Here is a 20651-nt window from a genome sequence, read left to right as displayed (position 1 = left end):
ACCTTTTAATGGCCTGGGCAAATTCTAGCCTGAAACATAATGCTTAATTGAGTTCAAGAAAACTGACCCAGTGTGATCATACTTAAAACTGAGTTGTTTAATTAGACTGTTTATACTAATCGACCTCTTTCTCCTGTTTCTGACTCTCCAAGATCCTGACACAGAACTTACATTTTTCACATGAAATTGCATAGATTTTGAATTTATTTCAGATATTGCTGGACCACTACATTAAAACAAACCAGGCATATGCTGTGCATATAGAGACATAAATAAGTCAGATTATCACATAATCAGGTTTTCATATATATTAAACAATTTAATATTTAAAATCTCTAAGTGGGGTACAAAAATACTAGCTCTTTCCTATTTTCTATCTTGCACTAGCAATGCTGGGGAATGATACATTCCCGATTCAAGGAAGTTCTTTACATCACTCAAGAAAATGCCCTTCCAGGTATGCTTGCTTAGGATCGCCATGGTTCTAAGTTATTACATGTCAGTGGGACCATTTACATTTTTTAACCTGTCTCAAGTTGTGAGATGGGTGAGGCTAAAAATCCAAACATATGCATAAATAAATTTCTATACCCCATTGCAAAATTATCCCTGTAAAATATTTTTTAACCCTGCATCATGAACATATTTACTTGGGAGGAAAATCTATGCTGCCCAAATCCTATACTGATATAAGATCCCATACGCAGGAGACACCAAAACATCCTTTCCAACTTTTAGTCTATCCAAAGAGAAACACAGTTGTTAGATTTCAGTGCTGAAACAGAGAGAGTTGTTACTTTTGCATTTGCTATAAAGCCCACCTGTTTTTGGAGCACAGAGGCAAAGCTGTTATAACTGAAGACTCCGAGTGCCATTCCATAATCAATATTTTTGGCAATTATCTCCTGACTAGGGTGGCAAGTTTCTTAGTTTGTTATTTTTACAGATCAATGCGAATGATTTTAGGTACTTAGTTGCCTCATTTTTAGAAATGTGATTCTTCCACTCTCTGGTTATCCACAACACTGCAACGGCACAGAGCTAGAACTGATTGAGCTGGCTGACTTAGAATTGTTTTCTTGCTATTTTCATTTTATGTGCCAATAGCTTAATATTTGCCCAGAGACTCTGGAGATTCTTGGAGGGGTTTTGCAGAAGAATCCCACTGTTTGGAGTAAAAAAGCAATAACCAGGATTTTCATAAATGGAGAACACCAAAATATAGATCTACATTTACTGTAAGAGTCAAGTGTAATATGTTAATTGTTTATAATTATCATCATTTTCATTACTGTCATCTTTATCAGTGCAGATGTTCACTGCCTGTAAAGTTTGTTGGAGGATACAAAACTGTATAAGTGTAATGGTTTTGAGAAATAAATTGAGGTGGTAGGTAATTACCTTGAATTTAACCTGGCAACGCAGAGGGGTCCAACTGACGCTGTAGCACTCAGTGTTGGAAGAAAAGCTGGGTTCCAAGGAGATCTTCAGGTCTGCTGTAGCTTCCCAGGTGTAACAGAATTCTGTCTTGTTTAACCAACACAGGTTCTTCATGAAAGGTACCTCCACATCGGAGAGGCTTCCCATGTGAATCTCCAGCAAAGTTTTCTCCTCACTCAAAGTCTGCAGGATGAGGGAGTGAGCTTTTCTTTCCCAGATAAGACCACTGGCATTCCCTCTCAGGATCCAATTCTTGTTTGGCTGATCCACCACTTGCCAGTAAATAATCCCAATGGTCATCACAAAAAACACAGTTACCCCAAGGCAGGCAAGAGCTCTTTTCCAGGTCTCATTCATTTCCTTCAGCCCAGGGTCCCACGTCACCTCTGGGATTGGACTCGGCTTCCTGGGATGATTGTGAGGCATTTTACTCAAGGAATATCAAGGCACAGAGCTCTCCCTTTTTGGAGCTTTGCAGGAAGCTTGGTTCAAATTTGATTCTGTCCTCCTGCTGTCCATGACTATCTCTGTCCCACTCCCTGCCCAGAGGAAGAGAGAGCAAAAAGAAGCAGGGAAAGGTAACACTTTTCAAAGCTTTTCCCTGCAATTCTACCACATTATATTCAAAAGAGAGACTGAAGTCTGGGAAAGTTATTCTAGCCAGTTCTGCACTAGCAACATAAAGGGAGAGAGCCTACAAAATAGAGCTGCAAGTATGTGGTGCCAGATCCATTTGCTCCTGCCAGATTTGTCCCAGGTGCTTGAGCCATGACGTTTCTCTGGCTTCTCAGACTGTGCCTAATCAGGAACTCTGTCTGTCGCTCAACAGAAGCCCACATATGCTGGGAAAAACAAGGATCCTATATAAGAGAGATGCCCTTGCAAAAGAGGTAAGTGGGAGGCAGTTGTGTTAAGAAACAACAAACCAGCCTCAATCGAACACCACTTCTGGGTTTGGATTTAAGCTTTTGGAGCACAAAAGATTGCAAAAGGGACCCATAGAAGGCTGATTTGTTCTGTACACGATTTCCGAACCAACATTAAAAACTGTGAGTCTGAAATATGAAGTGCCATATTTTGTTGAGCTGTCGCAGTTTTGAAGAGTGTTAATCATACATTTTGGGTGATGGAAATAAGCATAGGGTCCTTAGATATCAATCTGAATTTTTACAGTTTACATTAGTGAGGGTTTGAGGTGTCAAAGAAAATACTTTACAGATGTCATATCATTATATACATTAGATATCTATATTTACTGGGTCTAGTCAGCTCTGGTCAGATTTCACAGGGAGTGTATTACACAAACACACTTATTTTTAAGAGGTGTGCAGTGCAGTCCTATGCATGTTTACTCTGAAGTTAGTTTAATGGAATTTACTCCTTGGTAAGTCTGTTTTAGGACTGCAGCCTAATTGAATTTACTTTATAATGAAGAACACACACACACACACACACCCTAGAGATTCTAGGTGTCTCCATCTTTTTTTAAACTGCTCCTTATTTATAAAAGACAGATGCAGACCCTCTGGTTCTGAGGACTCTTCTGTGAAGGGAAAATATTTATTTAAAATATTTTATCGAAACCCAACAAAGATTAGCCTCATTAATAAAAATCAGATAAGCTCAATTAACTTCTAAGAAGCTATGCTGTTTTACACAACCAAGGACCAAGTATGGGATTGATTCTCTTCCCAAATGTTAGTTTTCTATGGCAAAATTCTGGGGAGAACAGGACTAGTTTTTTGTTTGCTTTCAGGTAGAGCTTAGAAAAAAGTTTTCAACCACACTCCCGGCCCGAGAGTAGGGATTCCCAAAGGGACTGTCTCTTTCTCCACAAAAACCGCCACAGAAATAAAGTCAGGCAATGATGGCACAATAAGAAGCAGCAGCTTTAAATGTGGTGGCATTTTGAAATGCCTCCTATCTTTCTTTACCGTGCCAGAACTGAAACTGACAAAACATCTGAGCTGGGTAGGCATTTCAAGTATTGTCTTTTATGCCTGGCAGGCATTTAAAGTGTTCTCTCGTTACTACTCTATGGTCTCAGAAACACAATGGCCCAGCTGGCATGTGGCATTAAACCATTGTTTAAAACAAACGGTGCTTTAATGTGAAGGAGCAGCATGCTAGTGCACACTGCTCAAACATTTCCGCAGCACTCCTTCCCTGCTCCTGCTGCTGCCATGCCATAGGTGGAAGAAGCAGCGATAAACTAAGAACAAACTTTGGTTACCACCACTCATTATTTGGAGGAAACAAACCACGAGCCAGGATTCAGACATGACAGGCCAGACTTTTTTTTTTTTTCCGCAGTGCAGCAGCAAGGGAGGAGTGCCCCAGGAACTGTTCAGCAATGCGCACCACCATGCTGCTCATTCACATTAAAGCATAGTTTGCTTTAAAGAACATGCATAAACATGTATGATTGCACTGTTAGTATGTAACTGAACTAGATGCTTACTTACTCCACTGAAGGTGAGAAGACAAGCCTGATGACAAAAGAGGGTCAGAGTAGCCAGATAGCAAAGTTAAGCACACACCAGCATCTTCTCACCAGAAACTGCAGAAAAACCTTCAATGTTCTGGGGAGGAGATTTGGTATCCTGGATTCCTGCTGCAGGAGGAAATAGCACATGCTGTATCATGCATTATCATGGTGCAATGGCTGCAGTACCAGTAAGTGCATATAAGGATTGGGGGAGGGGGACAAAGCATCCTCTAAAACATCCAGAAAAAGCATCCAGAAATCTTATTGACCTCAGCCAGTTCCAATCCACTGGGCAACATGAGCTATTCATAAACTTAATCTAAACTGAGAAAAATCACAACTTCACGACTTTTCTTGGTTTTGGCCAGAAAGGGATGTTAGAAGAAAAAGAGGCATCCATTATGTTTTTTGTGACTGTGATGCTCTGGAAAAAACCCTATGATGCAGAGTTACTATCACATTGCATTAGATGTTATATAGATCAATGTCACTCAGAGCTTTTGTTTCTCCTAATAAAGTTGACATCATAGTCAGAGGGAAGGCCACTGTATTCCTAGCCCCGCCTTCTAGAAGTGGCACTGCGGATTTGAGGAAGCAAGCCAATTAGTCATTCAACTAAATGTGTTGTTTCTATTGGAAAACGACTTTTCAAACTTTTGTTGTTGTTGTTGTTGTATAAGGATTTTCCACAGTTCCTCCTTTACAAACCTTTCCAAGGTTTCTTGCTTCTTAGAAAGATTCTTCTAAGACTTCACCATCTATCTAATCCTGAATTAGCTGCATATTCTTCCTACTCTTTGATGGGTTTATTCTGGAAGACAGTCTCCTAAAGAGGAACTGTCTGACATTTGTTATCGCTAATAAAAGGAAGCCGGGTTAATTTCCTACCCTTCCTCCAAGAAGCTCAGAGGAGCGTGCATGTTTCTCTCTCATCACCACTTCATTCTTTTATCCTCACAACAACTCTATGAGGTAGGTCAGGCTCAAAGAGAGTGACTGACCCAAGGCCAACCAGTGAGCTTTAAGGTTGAACCCAGGGCTCTTAGTCTTAGTCTGACATTGTAACAGCTACACCATACTGCCTTCCAGATTATCAGACAGGTAAAAAGGTATGTCTGAGACTACTTGATATCTTCAATCTGATGCGAAAGTGCATTGGCAACGCCTGCTGAAATCTCAGAAGCTGATGAGGGTAGGGGCTGAAAAAAGATTTCCAGCTGTTGGGGAAAGGGCTTCATAAACAGCAGCTGAATAAATTATGCAAAATATTAACAATTGCAGAATAGATTTGGCAAAACAAGAGAAAATATGCAAAGTGTGCTTAAGCAAACTATATGAGCCACAGATCCAGCTTCTCTTGGCACAGAATTTCAACGTAAATGGTTTCTCCTGCATTTTCTCTGTTCATTTGTTTTTAAAATGGGGCCAATGCATTGTGTGCAGAAAGTCCCAAATTCAATCCCTGGTATCTCCATTTAAAAGGATCAGGTAAAAGGTGATGGGAAAGATCCTTCTCTGCCTGAGAAACTGCTGCTAGTCAGGGCCCAGTAGACAGTTGGATGGACAAATCAACTGACCTTGGGTAAAGCCATCTTTTATGATCCTATTGCTTATTTTTAATATTGTAAATTGCTTTAAAATAATTATTGAAAGGTGGTGTGTATGAGTCATAATTATCATGGCATAATCATTTTTAGGATAAAGTTCTTGCAGTGCTGACAAGACCTAGATGGTTGCAGACCCCCATGACCAGAACTCTCTGTCAATAACAATAACTGGCAAGAAGATTGAAGGAAGTGGTGATTATTATCACATTCTAACTACCAATAGATTGAAATGGAGAGGAAAAATGAAGAGCTCTTTCTCTGCATTCTATGCTACAACAGCAAATAATTAAGAAGGAAACACTACCAGATTACTCCAGTTTCAATTTCATGGACTTTCAGTGAAAGAAGACTTACCTTCTCATCAGCGGTTGGAGGGTCAGCAATCTCAACCAGTAGAAGCTGGTAGTAAAAAGATAAAGCAGTAGAAAGGTGACAGTTCCTCAGACAGATTGGTCCTGTGTAATCCACAGCTTTTAAAATACTGCTAGCAATAATCTTGGAAAAGCTGTAGCAGAAAAAACAGGAAGCTTAGTGCTGATCTCAGAGCAAAATGTATCAACAACAGTTGTGGGTGGATACCCTTGAGCAATCGTGCTGTTGGGCTCTGAAAGCCATCAGACCAGTGGCGTTCAAAGTGACAGGATACCTTGTTGTGGCATCCTAAAGGTTTCAGAGACAACAGAGCAGGAGACACAAGCCCTGTAGTTACTGGACAGTGACAAAAGCCAGGCATCCAAGCTGGTCATATATACTGCAACTCTCATCTTATGCATCTGAGCAAACAACACTCAAACGAACAACAGGAAAGGTTTTATAAATTGACGCAGGGTAACTGCACTGTAGTTAGGGTTAAGTGACTATGTATTGTTATTCTATGGAAATTTCCAGTTGTGTAGAGTTAAATATATATGTGCATGCACATAATTGCAGATTTCCAATGAATGAAACTTTCTATAAGAGAGCGATAGTTTTGTTTTATTAATTTTTATGGGATAGGAGTTAATTATGATCAAGTTCATAGAAAAGGCCAGAGAAAGCCTATGTGTACTGCCAGAATTGAAAAGCGGTATGACAGTAGAACCAATTACTGTGGGGGGGGGGGGCTCTCCAACACTGGAGGCATTCAAGAGGCAGCTGGACAGCCACCTGTCAGGTACGTTTTAAGGTGAACTCCTGCATCTAGCAGGAGTTTGGACTTGATGGCCTTATAGGCCCCTTCCAACTCTACTATTCTATGAGTCTATTATATATTGCTGGTGAGCCCTTTGGAGGGGCACTATGAATTCATCAAAATACATACAGACTACGAAGTTTTGAAGAGTTGTAGCAGCTTAGCGGTAGAGCACACACTTTACATGCAAATGGCCCAGGTTCAATCTCCATCATATCCAGGTAGGACACAAAAAGACCCCCGCATGAAGCCCTGGAAAGCCTCTGCCAGCCAGTGCTGTGTCTAGACAGGATTCATTTAGATGGGCCAATGGTTGATATCAGGCAATTTCCTATGTTCCTGTGACTGTATGGATAACATATCAAAAGCATATGTAGAATACTTGAAAGAAATATCTCAGGACCCAAGATACAACGTCTCTCAGCAACTCAAGTTCTTCCCACATTCAGTTTTATGATCAATTTTTTGTTTGAGTCGCTGTTCTCAGATGCCAAGACTGACCTTCTTATGGGGAACATGCCACTTAAGCTGATTAATCAGATCTTTCATTTAATTTTTGCTCTCACCCCACAAAGAAATGACAAAAACAACTGTCACCAAATCTGTAACCTGCACAAACATGTCAGAAGTACTGAGATAATAGCTGTAAAAAAAACTAGTGAAGAATTAACTACTCCCCAAACATAAGCAAGCAACAAAGTACCAGGGAAGGGTTTCTTCTTGGCCCTTTTAGGAAAAGAGGTTGATCATATTCCAATATTATAATACAAATTAGTTGCTTTTTTCACAACAGTGACCTAAAGTGACTTACAAAACAAACATTACAACCACATAAAAACTACCTAAAATGTTCATTGATAACATGTATAAAAAGGCAGATCCAACTCAGCCCACCCCACTAAAAAGATGAGCAAAAGATGAGACCAGAAACATACTTAACTACCCTCCAGATTAAGGGTCAAAAGCCTAGGTGAATTTTTCTTTTTTGGCCTGGTTCCTAAAAACAGATAGTGATGGCACCAGGTGTGCCTATCTGGGAAGAGCATTCTACAAATGGGGAGCCACCACTGAAAAGGCCCATTCTTGTGTCGCGACCCTCCACACCTTCCTTGGAGGGAGCACATGGAGAAAGGTCTTAGATTATCAATGCAGGAGCCATGTTGGTTTAGACTGGTGCAAGTTATTCATTTTGTTGTTCCCTGTGGTGGTGGTGGTGGTGGGACACCTTAACTTTGGATTTCCAAGTCCTGTGTTGCTTATGTTGCATTTTGCCTTTTTTCTAGAAAGGTGCTTATTGAAAGTATACATACACCTAAAACTCCAAATGATCTCACTGCTGCCATCTGTTCCTTCTAACACATGTTTGCTGCTATTTCAAAGGCTTTGGGGGTGTAGTTGGGAGCTTTCCTCTCCATCTCTTCTTTCAGGAGGGTTTAAGCTTTTAAAGGTTTCAAGAGCAGATTGCTTCAGGCCAGAACCCCATATTCATCAAAAGCAGTATAATGGAATCCCTCTAAGGCTACCATTCAGTAGTAGCAGAGCTCTGCGTACAAGGAGTCAGACATAAAACATGAAAACAGAAGGAAAAATGATCATTCAAAGGCATGAAAGCTGGCTGTATCAGATGTAACTCACAATATTTTTTAAGTGCCTGCTTCTTAATCCACATGGATGATAACTGAGGCCAGGCCCACATCAACAGTCCAATGAAGCCTACTTTGTAAATATTTCTGTCTTTACTACATTTTGTGTTGCTTTTTCTTTTCAACTGAACATGTGTAATACAATTTCATCATCCCTAAGTAGCAGAGAAGGCTCCCAGATGCTGGGGCTCCAAACTGGATTTGACAGAGAAATGCGAGACAGGATTCAGATTAGCAGAACTGCAATGAATCAAACTAGTACTCATGCTGGAGCTTGAGAGTCACAGGCTGCAATCCTGCCTGCAGTCAGGCTACCAAAATCCCATTGATGTAGTTGGGCTACAAGCAGCAGGCTGTGTGCAGGGAGGCCCAGCAGCCATAGTCAACTTCATTTAATATAAGCTGTTCAAAAGAGGAAGATTTATTGCTGTTGAATATGTATTTCATATTTAGTTCTGGATAAATGTGTACATAAAATCAGTTTAATTCCCAGCAGCCCTTCCTCTGCTTACATGCCAAGACCTGGATTCTTTTTTCCTCATGTTGGTGATTATTCAATATAAGGAAAGGACAAGCAAGAGGCTCTTTGACAATTTCAAAATAACCGACACCTCAGAGTAAGAGGTACCACACTTGATGAAACAAGGCACTAATTAATCCTAACGAGCCCTTTTACTACAAAGGTAACAGTGTGACTCTGATTACCAGTTGCTGAGGACCATGGACAGGAGAGTTCTTTGTACTGATGTTCTGCTTTTGGGCACCCCAGAGGCATCTGGTTGGCCACTGTGGGAAACAGGAAGCTGGACTAGATGGGCTTTTGGACTGATCCTGCAAGGCTCTTCTTATGTTCCTAAAAACAAAACACCAGTGAGATGAACAGAAGCCCTATTCCAGAGTATATGGGCATGTCATGTGTTTCAGATGAGGGAAGGAGCAGAATCAAGAACATAATGTTGTACGTTCAGGGTTAAGGGTAATCTGGATGTCATTGGAGGGGCTCCTTGATTCATAAGACTGAGGTTTAGTCAAGAGTAGGGATGTGCTAGAATTCCACCTAATTCAGGTTTGGTACCGAATTATCCATCAATTTGCTTATTCTCTGGGCCTGTTTACATGCCAGAAAAATCTGCATCTGGTGCTTTTTGCAATCCTTTTAATTTGGACCGTTTACTTGACGTTTTAGCCAACACGCGTGCATTCTACTGCTTTTGCCTTTAACTCCGGATTAAATGGATGCTACAAAAACCCAAACTTGCTTTTAAAATCCGCACCTGCTTCTACTGTGTATTACCTTTTAAGCGCCTTTTTCTGGCTGTGCAGTTTCTTCGCCATTAGAGCCTCCCTTTCCTCCACCCCTTTAACTGTCTCTGGGCGTCATTTTGTTTCCTGCCCTTGACGAAGCAACTTCTGGTTGCTCTCGCCTTCTTTTCTCCCGCTTCTTCCCCAATACATTTCCTCCCCTGCTCCTTTAAACAAAATCACATTCCCCACCCCTTCATTCTCTCTCTTCTGCAGCGACACCAACAACTCCCCGAGAGTAGCAGGGCTGGAGCTCGTAAAATTCCTTCCTCGGAGCTGTGGTTTTGGAGCTGTTGTTTACGTCTAGCGTGTGTGTACGAGAGAGAGAGTGTGTGAGAAAGTCTGTGTGTGGAGGACCTCTTCTGCCTCGTAGCATCCCTCTGCTCCCCCCAAAGCTGGATCTCTCCCCCCCCTTGGGCTGATGCATGCGCCCTTTTCACAGCCACGGCAAGAGGAGACTGGCAAAGGCACCACTGGGGTAATTTATAAGCGCCCAAAAGCGCAGGGGAAAGGGGAGCTGCCTTGGTGTCTCATCCCATCATCTGCTCCACTCACGGAGAGCGATAATATTAAACGGTCAATGCTTCCTTTAGTAGCTGCTTTTAATGTCTCTCTAAAGATAATTGTTTGGGTTTTTTTAATGTTTCCCAGAACGCATGCTGAGGCTTGTCCCGGGGTGCCAAAGGGACACCAATCTCATGCAGGGACAGCCTAACAGCCACAGGTGGGAGCGATTCCTTTTCTTTCAAGCGCCTATTCCTTCCTTTAGGGAAACACCGCCCCTTCCCAGCCTCTGCAGTTAACATGCTAATGTGTGGGCACAGCAACAAGGAAACGCTGATAGCAATAAATGCACACACGTGTGAATGCTACAAAGAAAAACAGCCAATTTATTCATAGTGAGGGCAGAAGTATGTGAACTGTCAAAATCAATCGCAATGGAAAAAGCAGTATTTTTAATGTGAATCTTGGGTCCCATGTAAACAATCCCTCTATCATTGCAGATTAGATTTTTATGTAGCAATTTTCTGCAGCTATTTTCAAAAGCAGTTTTTTTTAAAAAAAATCAGCCTCTAAAATATTAACATTAAGAACGATAATTGCATCGATATTTCCTTTCAAAACATCAATATTAACATCAATATTTTTTGTGAGGAGAAAAAAACCCAAATCAGTAAAAGTTGTGGCTCTCAGACAATGAAAAAACTCGAATCAATACCGGCCTGTTAGGTCGACAAAATGATTTTGAACTGGCACCAGCCAACAGATCCCATCCCTAGTCAAGGGAGGGTTAAAGGAACCAGTAAGACTGTTAGAGATTATCTTGACAGCTCTGGAAAAGTGATCAACTACCATGGGAGATGTCTATCAATGGATGGGCTCTTCTAGAGGGAAAGAGCCATTTGTGGACCCAGGCTTAGTTTCCCCCTCCCCTTGGGAGAAGTTGTCATCAATTATTTTGAGAGGAAGATTCAAGTTTAGTTTTGGAGAGGAAAAGGGCAGAGCTGTAGGACAGGGGTATGGGCCACATTCCCTCCTGAGTGACCTTCCGGGGGCTGGGCAAGAGGCAAAAGTGGGCAGAGCAATTAATGTAAATCGTACCTTTGTACAGTAGGCTAGTTTCTATACACACTCACACACCTCTCTCTCATCTCCACCCAGGCAAGCAAGAGGGATTTTCAGTGTTCAAAGACACACCCCAGCCCAGCAAAAACACTCAAGGAGGGTATTGATGGGGGTGTGATCGAGGGAGAGGAGTATGGCTGACAAAGCGGTGTGGCCTGGGAAGAGTCCTGAGAGTCAAACAGAGAGCAAAGAAGAGAAAAATAAGTCGTACAAGCTGCCTTCCACTTGCATAGCCATTGAATACAAGTCATTTACAGTACAGGAGTCTTGGTGGTATGGTACACAGAGTTCCCTGGGGTCTGCAATACCCTCCAAATATAAATTCTTATGAAATAATAATTCGTCTCTGATACCTGACTGCCTGTGTGAGCCAAGAGAGCACCTCTTCATGCCTCGAGAGGGGGAAGTTCATCTCCCAAGGCTTTCTTGCTCACATGCAAAATCGCAGCGTCTTATCCCAAGAAGAGCTGGAAGGAGTTCCTTGGGGAGACGGCCGAGAGACCCGAGGTGCTGAGTTTAGATGAAAAGAGTGAGTTGTGCATAGCTTGGCTAAGAAATGGCTAGGAGGTGGCAGATAGAATAACACTGGACAAATATGCAAAGGGTATATAAATAAAAAGAAAGGCAAGGAGTTGTTTTGCCGTTGTATTTTAGTAATATATAATGACAAGTCTTCAAATGGCAATAAGAAATTGTGAAATTTAAGTAGGATGTCAAGGAACAAAAGATGAGAAAGTCCAATTGTAAGCCTTTTACAATATGGAAATCTACAGAAATACACAGATAAATTAGACTACGGAAGATGCTCCTGTTGGGATTGCTATGGCTTGCAGCCCTCCCCCCCATCCTTCTTATTGTGTGTTCATGATAATTTGTGTTCATGATGTGTCAGGGCAGTGATATACAATATAGCTTAGAGCCCCTCCAGACTGTTTGTTTGTTTTTATTTCTTTATTTCTTTTATTATACTTGTATACCGCCCCATAGCCGAAGCTCTCTGGGTGGTTTACAGTAACTAAAAACATTAAAACAATGTTTTTGCAGGGGGAGAGTGTATTCTACAACATGTCGACACAATATAGGTACGTGTGCATTTGTGGAGGATTTATACTGGACTGTCCATACATCATTCTGCTTTATTAATTGTCCTGCAGTGCTTCCACAGTGTTATTGCATTATTGCTGAGGGGCACTCTTGCATCTGTCTTGGAACCACTCCCTAATGAGCACAGGCCTAGAGCATGCTCAGTTCTAATACACTTTTACTGCTCACTTTTAACACACGTTTGCCTTTTTACCACTAGGTACGAACCACATAACTTATCTTACAGCAGCACCACAGAAAAAAATTCAAAGCGCTCTCCACATGGTCAGGACCCAATCATGAGAGAGACAGGGGAGGAAGGTTGTACTATATTGAGATCCAGAGATCCAGTGGGCCCTGGCCCAGGCTGCATGTGGGAGGGGGCCCATGTTACAAGATTATACTGTCCCCCCTAAAAAAGGATGCTTGGACTCTGCACATGGTGGCCACATTGTGCCTACCAGTCCTTAGCAGGCCTGTAGTCAGCCTTCCTTGTGAGGTGGGGCAGCCACAATTCTAGCTGGGACATTTTTGGGAGAGAGGCATATACCACCAACTAATCCTTCCCCTCCTCCACTCACTGATGAACAGGATGTGAGGACCAAGGTACGGGAAGGGGAAGGGAAAGGCAGTGGCCTTCCCCCTCACTCCTCTTCCATGCAGAGAGAGTGTTAATTTACATAAAGGGCAATGTAAAGGTCAAGTTAACAGAAAAATTAGTATGAACACCAGGAATGACTAAATGGCTGACATGTTTTTTGTTTCATGAGGAAAAAGGTTGTTAAGGATACAGTGAACAAGGATATATCAAAAGGTGTTAACTCCTCCTTGAGAGTCCCTCCTTCTAGTCTTGTTCCTGACTTTTAGAATTTCCTTCCTATTGGATAATCAAGGGAAAACTTTTTAACTGGTTGCTATATAAAAGACTAACTAAGCAATTGGAAACTAATTGTGGAAAGTAATTAGATCTATTTGTTACTGGTTGGTGCATTGATTTTTCTGCCCAGAAACTTTGAAAAGGCCTCATGTTAAGCATCACACATTAGGAAAATCAGAATTTAGGCCTGAGTTACAGCCTAGGTGGCCAGCCAGCTAATTATCCCTAGTGTGTACAGCAGTGTTTCTAGTCCTCCAGGGCTGTTTTCATCCTTTGTCATTAAGCACTCAAGAAGATAAAAAATACCCACTATGATTGTGAATATAGAGAGTGTTTTAAAAGAGTAAAGGATAACTTAGGGTAACTTAGGGTAGTTCTTTTTTTCAGATCACTTTAGGTTATTTAGCAATAAGCACCCAATCCTGCTCTACTCATTATAATAACTGCAGAATAAACAAACTCTTACTTCTTACTGCAGGCAAACAAACATGCTTCATTACTGCTGGCTTGGTAGGTAGCACAACTACAAATGAAAATGAAAAGCAGAGCAAAGGAAAGTCCAAAGGATGGAGTCTAACTCTAACCCATAATATAAAGTTCTAACATTTAACTCTTCAACGGTCGTGTTACTATACAGGCTGTTTTTTTCAGGATCATTTAAGTAATTATAGGGTGATTGCGATCATGAAAAATCCACCCTCAGTCAGGAAAAGTCTTGAGTGAGCAGATTTTTGTGGGCTCTTTCAGATGATTTTGTTGTGCACTCACCCTGCCTTATTCACTGATTTTTTCAGAGGGCCCTATTCTTGAATTGTTCCTGTTCTTAAAACAAGCTGTCATTCTTTAAATAGAGGCTGTCATTGTCTGTCATGTCACAAATTAAAAAGACAATTTTCCAAAAAAACCCAACAACAACGGAGCGGGGGGAAGCACATCTCTTGGTGTGTGTGCACGCATCCCCCCGCCCCGGCTACAGGGCTGGTGTTAGCCAAGGACGCCAAGGTGCAAGCTACAGAGGCAACCATCCATAAAATAAGCCACCTATTGATCAGCCATTTTAAAACTCCCCTCTACCCTGTCACACATTTTGCCCCATTTTAACTAATATCCAGTCCATTATTCCTACAACTTTCCTACCCTTTTCCACTTGAGCAGAACATACGTTTCAGAGGGCCTGATGAGAAATTGAGATAGAGAATGGAAGGTATATTTCCCTTTCAATAACTGGTTATGGTTAGAAAACTGTTCAACTATTGTTCTTTGTCCTAAAATGATTTTTCATTTTAGGGAAGGGCAATTTGAATGTCCTGTAGTCTGCACATTGGGCCTAAATGTGTCTCTCATCCCAACCCCTATTCCTCTGAAACACATTCACCCTGAGGAAAAAAAATGTAACAATATTGTTCTTGCCCATGATAAATCACAGCATGCTCAAAGCTGCACTTCATCTTGTTATGTTTTCCTTGAATGGTCTGCAGAGCTTGGAAAAGTTACTTTTTTGAACTACAACTCCCATCAGCCCAATCCAGTGGCCATGCTTGCTGGGGCTGATGGGAGTTGTAGTTCAAAAAAGTAACTTTTCCAAGCTCTGTTCTGTGTTTACCTTCTACAGCCAAGAAAAATGGCTTTCCTTTGACCTGACTAAGGAAAAACATTTGATGCATTTCTCCTATTTCTCTTTCAATCTTATATCCTATTTATCTTGGACAAAATCAGACATATCTTCTTTAAGATGCGATTGTTCTCTTACCACCATTTTTTTTTATTCTTATGCAGTGAGACCTATACGCTCCTATATTGTCACTCATTTTTTTCTCAATCTTCTTTTTGCTTATGCCTTTCTTAAATACATTTTCTCATTCCTAGCAGTTACAAAAAGCTTATGAGTAAATAGGTCCAGAACTACACCTCCCATAATGCATCAGTACTATCCGATTACAATCCAGTCATAATCTTAAAATGACAGTCACGTTCTAGCCTCAGAAAAAAAGTCCAGAGAGATTCGGGCCAGTAGTCTTGGCATAGGCTCACCAATCAAAATATGTCCAACTGTTGCTTCAATTGGAAGAGAGACTTGATAAATATTGCAATTTTTATTAATGATGAGAGTACAAAAGAAATCGTGTCAGGGAGCTGGGACGTGTAGATGCCCGAGCCGCTTGGGCTGAAGGTGTAACTTAACCTGATGAGCTATATAGGTTTGTGGGTACACTGGCCTTACAGTCCTCTTTAAGCACAGAAGGGAATACAGGTATGAAACATCACCCCTTGTAAGGCAACATGAAGCCTCTGGATTGGCCAAACCCGGTATAACTATCCGGAACCTTGCTTATCTTGCCTGGTCAACAGAGACTCATGTTCTGCCTGTTGTATTTCAGACTCAGGCTGCCACTCAGATTCAAGGCCTCGGGGGCACAGAATCTTGGGGTTCTAATCAAATTTGTTGCCCAGTGCAAGAAGCCCAGAGCAAGAGTATCCTAACAAATGAAGGTTGTCCAGGCACTACTTGAGGACCTCCAACAAGGAAGCACCCAGCACTCCTCTAGGTAATTGGCATGTCTCCTGTGTTGGCCTGGACATAGTCCTTTTCTGGCTCAGACATCTACTGTATGTACTTGTTTTCATGGCAGCTTTTCATATCCCTTGTTGCTCAATGGGAACTGCAGAGTATGGCAGAACTGGAGCAGGAGCTGGAACCATTCAATATATGTGCTTATATGATTGGTTCCAACAATCATTTTTTAAAGCTCTGTGCAGGGTTACATACAGAACTTCAATGCATCAACCCCTGCGACAAGAAACAAGGGATAGGAAAGGCAGCCAAAAATGCCTTTCATTTGTTTCTTTCCCTGTTCTCTAGGGCTATTCCCAATTACCCTTATCAATGTCAACAAAAACTGTTGGTGTTAACCTCCCCCCAGGATTGGACTTTTGGGCTTCCTTAACTATCCAAGATATTAAAAACATCTTTTTCTTCTAAATGAATAAAGCCTCTTGAGCTGGTGGAAGCTAATGTGGTCCAATTTGAACAGAGCTGAGGATTAGCTTGTGGCAGCTTTGCAGCTCCTCATGGGAGCTTCTCATGCTGAAAGTCTGGCTTTTGTAGAAAACTGGACATGCAGGAAGCTGTATCTAAAAAAAGAAGGCATCATCTACATAACATGGAGTTTTGGGTATGCCTCCATATGGAAAGGAACCCCGTGCCAAATCATGTGCTACCCATGCATATGCTTTCCCCAATAATCCATGTGGCTTATCTCTTAAACTGAGGAAACTACCTGATGCCAACTCAGACCATTGGTCCATCCATCTAGCTGGCTACACTCTCCTGGGTTTCAGGCCAGAGTTTTTCCCAGCCCTGCCTGAAGATCCTGGGGATTAAACCTGGGGCCTTCTGCATACAGTGTATGTGATCAGCCCATGAGCTACAGCCCTTTCCCAGCTTGCATAGGTAGCTGCCTTATATTAAGTCAGAAAATTGGTCCATCTGGCTCACTCTTGTCTTTCTGGTTTCTGACTGGTCTCTCCCAGTCTTAGAGTAAACCTCAGACCTTTTGCATAAAAAGGACGTGATCTCTCCGCCACTGAGCTACAGTCCACAGCGAAGGGGCCTCATTTTATTGTTGCACAATTGTGCATGCAGAAGACTGGAGCATGAAACAAATGCACTTTACCTTGCAGTCTGTGCAGCTTTTACAATGGCTGCTATTCCAGGCTACCTTTCCGTATAGGGTATTTCTCAGAACTCCTCCTTCTCATGCCATAGCTCAGAAAAACCACAAATGTTCCTGCTCTGTATTGCTACAAGAAATGTAGACAATGGCTTAAAGCAGGCGTGGAGAACCGTTGGCCCTCCAGATGTTGCTGGACTACCATTCCCATCAGCCCTGGCCATTGGCCATGCTTGCTAGGGTTGATGGGAGTTGTAGTTCAGCAACGTCAGGGGGAAGGTTCCCCACTCTTGGCTTAAAGGATATATCCAGGTGACCGTATGTATTTATTTGTATGGTTGTGCAAGAAACACTTGCACTTTAGGTTTCCTTGTCTGTGGACAATGCAGCCCCATCTGTAAGCATTGTCAGTAGGTGATAACTGCAGTTATCAAATATGAATAATAATGTAAACTCACCTTCCAATCCTAAATACATTGATTTAATGGAACTTATTTCCAAGACATGGCCACAATCCTACCCAGTCACAGAGTTGCTGCAGGAGAAGTACAGTCATAGTCAGAGCCTGTTTTGAAAGTTCTAAGTGCAGCTGATCATCTGGTAGACTGGACAAATCTTTCCCCCTCTTTGCTTGTTCAGCCAGGTGATCTGCATCAGTTAAAAAAAGAAAAGAAAAGGTTCAAAATTGCTCCGATTGTTTCTCCTCCACAAGTGCGATGGCTGTCTAGCATAGTTGCCAGCATAGTTTGGGCTGTTTATGTAATGAAGAGGTCCTGCTCAGAGGAGCTAGTTTTTTAAATTGAAATGGGAAAGAAAATACAATCTCATTGCAGACTTGCACAGCAAAGAACAGACAAAATCAAACAAGTGCCATTGCTTCATTTTATATTGGATACACCTTTGTGGAGAGCAGTAGGAAAATTAAACTTCAAGTTGATCAGATTAATTAACGGATGGAGGAATGTGGTATTGAGATCTCATGTCAATTATGATTGGCAACACAACTGGCACTGCGTTTAGCCACATATCCACTGTTCTGACATTCCCTTGCTGCAGTGGTGGCTTGTAACATTTTGACTTGCTAGGGCTACAGTTTTAACCTTGCTGTTGCATCACAATAGGACTTGAACAGCACTTATTTAGGAAAGTGTGCCATTACACATCTTCAGAGTGCCACTGTTTCCTCACTAAAAATATCAAGACTTTGCACATCTATGGTCAGTGGAAGAGCTTCCATGTAAGAGGACCAAGTATGACTGACTCCACACCTCTTATTTAGAAATGAAACCATACAACAAGACAAAGGTTTTGAATTCATGCATTGATTACACTTACACATCCAGTGCCAAGAAAACTAAACACACACACAAAACTTTTAAAATGTGAGAAACACTTGCTTCCAGCTGCATGCAGTTTTCCTACAAAAAAACCACCAACTTTCCTTTTCATTATCTAAAACATGTTTTTCTCTGAATTAAAAGAACAAAGTATTCCAACGAATGGCTAAAAAAGAAAAAATTTCGTTTGAGCCAGGGCACGTCACAGCATATCAGAACATATTTGCAATGCCTGGCTCAGTTCTGAAAATGTGAAGTAATAATCTCTGCTCATGTGCAGAGTATATCATACCAGACTAATCATAATAATCCTCTGTTACATCTGAGATTAGAGAAATATATTCCAGGTTTGGGGAAGTATATAGAGACAAGAAAATAACAAAAAAGCAAGCTAGAAATAATAGCACCAGCATTTTCCTCCATTCCTCTGTGCTGAAAATATTCTGAATTTAAGCTAGTGCAGGAGCTTGGTGGAAGCAGATCCACATACCTTTTCTGGAAATAATCTGGAAAATACAATAAAATTGCAAATGGCTCAGATCATCCTGCCCTGCTCCATCCAGATAAGTGAATGTAGGGAAATTGTTAATGAAGTGTTTGTTGCAACACATACAGAAGCCATCCACCATTTCTCCTCCAAATCCTCCATTCACAAAAATAAATGCAAAATAATGAAGTAAAAGAATAGATATTTATTATAGAAAGAGACTCATTGTTACTTGCTTGCTTGCTCTTTCTCTCTAGCAAAGTCATACAAAAAATACTAAACTAAAAACCAGAACTAAATAGCGCCTCAAAGAAGGAAATAATCCCAGTTGCTTCTCAGGTTCCCAATGAAGATCTGGTTTCAAGGAAACAGCTTAGAACCAATCTATGATTCTAATATAGGCTAAAGCAGGGTCTCCAACCTGACACCCATGGGCATCATGGTGCCCACAATGGCTTTCATTGGTGCTCACAGGAAGGGCCCCCAAATCCTGAGCTTTTATTTTTTAAAACTTAAGTCTAGGGAGAACGTTATAAAGCAAAATGTTCAGGTACCCTTCAAAGTGATTTCTGTGAAATAAGCCAGCTTGGCTGCTCCTGTTGGTCAGTGTTTTTAGCCAGTGAGTGAAGTTAGAGCTGTGATTGATAAGTGAGTTGTTTGAACACCAGGCAATAGGAATTCCTGGGGTTCTAAAGAGCTTCTGTTTTCCCCTCCCCTATAGTGCACTTTTCCTGCTTCTGTCATTTTCTAGTACTCCTCAGAATCTCTATAATTTGCCCTTTTTGTCCTGGCTCCCAGCCAGAGAAGCAGACTCAGGACTCAAAGGCTGGGTTTTCAATTAGCTTTATGCCAGAAATCAGCATCAGGCATTTTAGGCATGATTCAGGATACAGAACAGGAGAAGACTAGAAATATCTCAAAAGTAGGCTGGTCATCTTGCAGGATGCAGACTAGGCAAAATGGAAGCAACAGCAGACTGCATATCTCAGGATACAACCAAGTAGGCAACAACAGACGGTTGTTACATCTTAATCTCATTCACTCTTCTAATATATAAAAGAGATGGGTGTGTACATACTTGCCAGAGTATTCTCTAGTATTTTCTGGTTTGCTGCAAGGCAGGAGCTCCTTTGAGGAGCTGATAGCAATTTCTGAAGTTGCCTTTTTTTCTAATCGCCTTGATCTTGGTGAAAGCATAAATTCAGGCTCTGGCAGACGGCTTTAGCTTTCCTCTCTCTGGACCACTCCAGTTTGTTCATTAAGTGTTATCTTTTCAACAGCTATATCAGTTGTCAGAGACTGGGGGTCGGTGGGTAAGGGATTACATTAATGTCACTAAACTCAGAGTTGCCAGAGGCTTCAGAAAGTGTCTCACCAGAATCAGAGCTAGCAGAGATTTCTGGAAACATTTCTTCTGGGTTTTCCCCAACCCCTTCCATGACATCTGTAACCCACTCTTCATCCTCCCAATCTTGCCAAAATTTCTCCTTGGGGCCCATGACACTTTTTATCTAGCAACCACGATGCTTCTTTCATGTGGTGGGTTCATCTGAGATCAAGTACTCCCTAGAAATTATTTTCTCAAAATAGTACTACACAATAAGTGCAGGTGGATGTTAACAAACTCCCTCCTCAAATGGCAAATGCAAAATATTGAAACTTTACAAAAGAGGCTTAGGCATGTCTCCTGCTGTGCAGGAGCTGATGTCTGGGCACTCATTAAGAATTCACTGTGTAGTTAACTTACAGTACAGTGGTATATATGTCTATTCAGAAGTCTCTTGTTTAATGAGTCTTACTCCCAGGTAAATGGACAAAGGATGACAGCCTAGGATTTGGGTTGGGATTGGCATTGGGGGAAACTGGGGTTCTTGTGCCTTTAACAGCTGTGTCTCCACAATTGGGACCAGCAGGATATA

General features: G+C 41.5%; 1 protein-coding gene across 4 annotated transcripts in view; it reads right to left on the bottom strand.

The window, feature by feature from the left end:
* LOC133376933 (SITS-binding protein-like) overlaps nt 1–20651 on the bottom strand; it is a 107337-nt gene that overhangs the window by 63767 nt on the left and 22919 nt on the right. For 2 of the 4 annotated variants that reach the window (XM_061609919.1, XM_061609922.1), the window contains exons 2-4: nt 17367–17556; nt 5890–6040; nt 1402–1979 (exon numbers count right to left, since the gene is read on the bottom strand). In XM_061609919.1, coding sequence (XP_061465903.1) covers nt 1402–1866 — 465 coding nt within the window. In that variant the 5' untranslated portion in view covers nt 1867–1979; nt 5890–6040; nt 17367–17556. Of the gene's footprint in view, nt 1–1401; nt 1980–3905; nt 4055–5889; nt 6041–17366; nt 17557–20651 lie in introns of all 4 variants that reach the window. The other 2 variants (XM_061609920.1, XM_061609921.1) reach the window with 2 other exon arrangements.

The sequence above is a fragment of the Rhineura floridana genome, chromosome 2, assembly GCF_030035675.1.
Source record: "Rhineura floridana isolate rRhiFlo1 chromosome 2, rRhiFlo1.hap2, whole genome shotgun sequence".
NCBI classification, from domain to species: domain Eukaryota; kingdom Metazoa; phylum Chordata; class Lepidosauria; order Squamata; family Rhineuridae; genus Rhineura; species Rhineura floridana.
The sequence above is the reverse complement of the archived record's forward strand: the minus strand, read 5'-3'. Positions and strand labels throughout refer to the sequence as shown.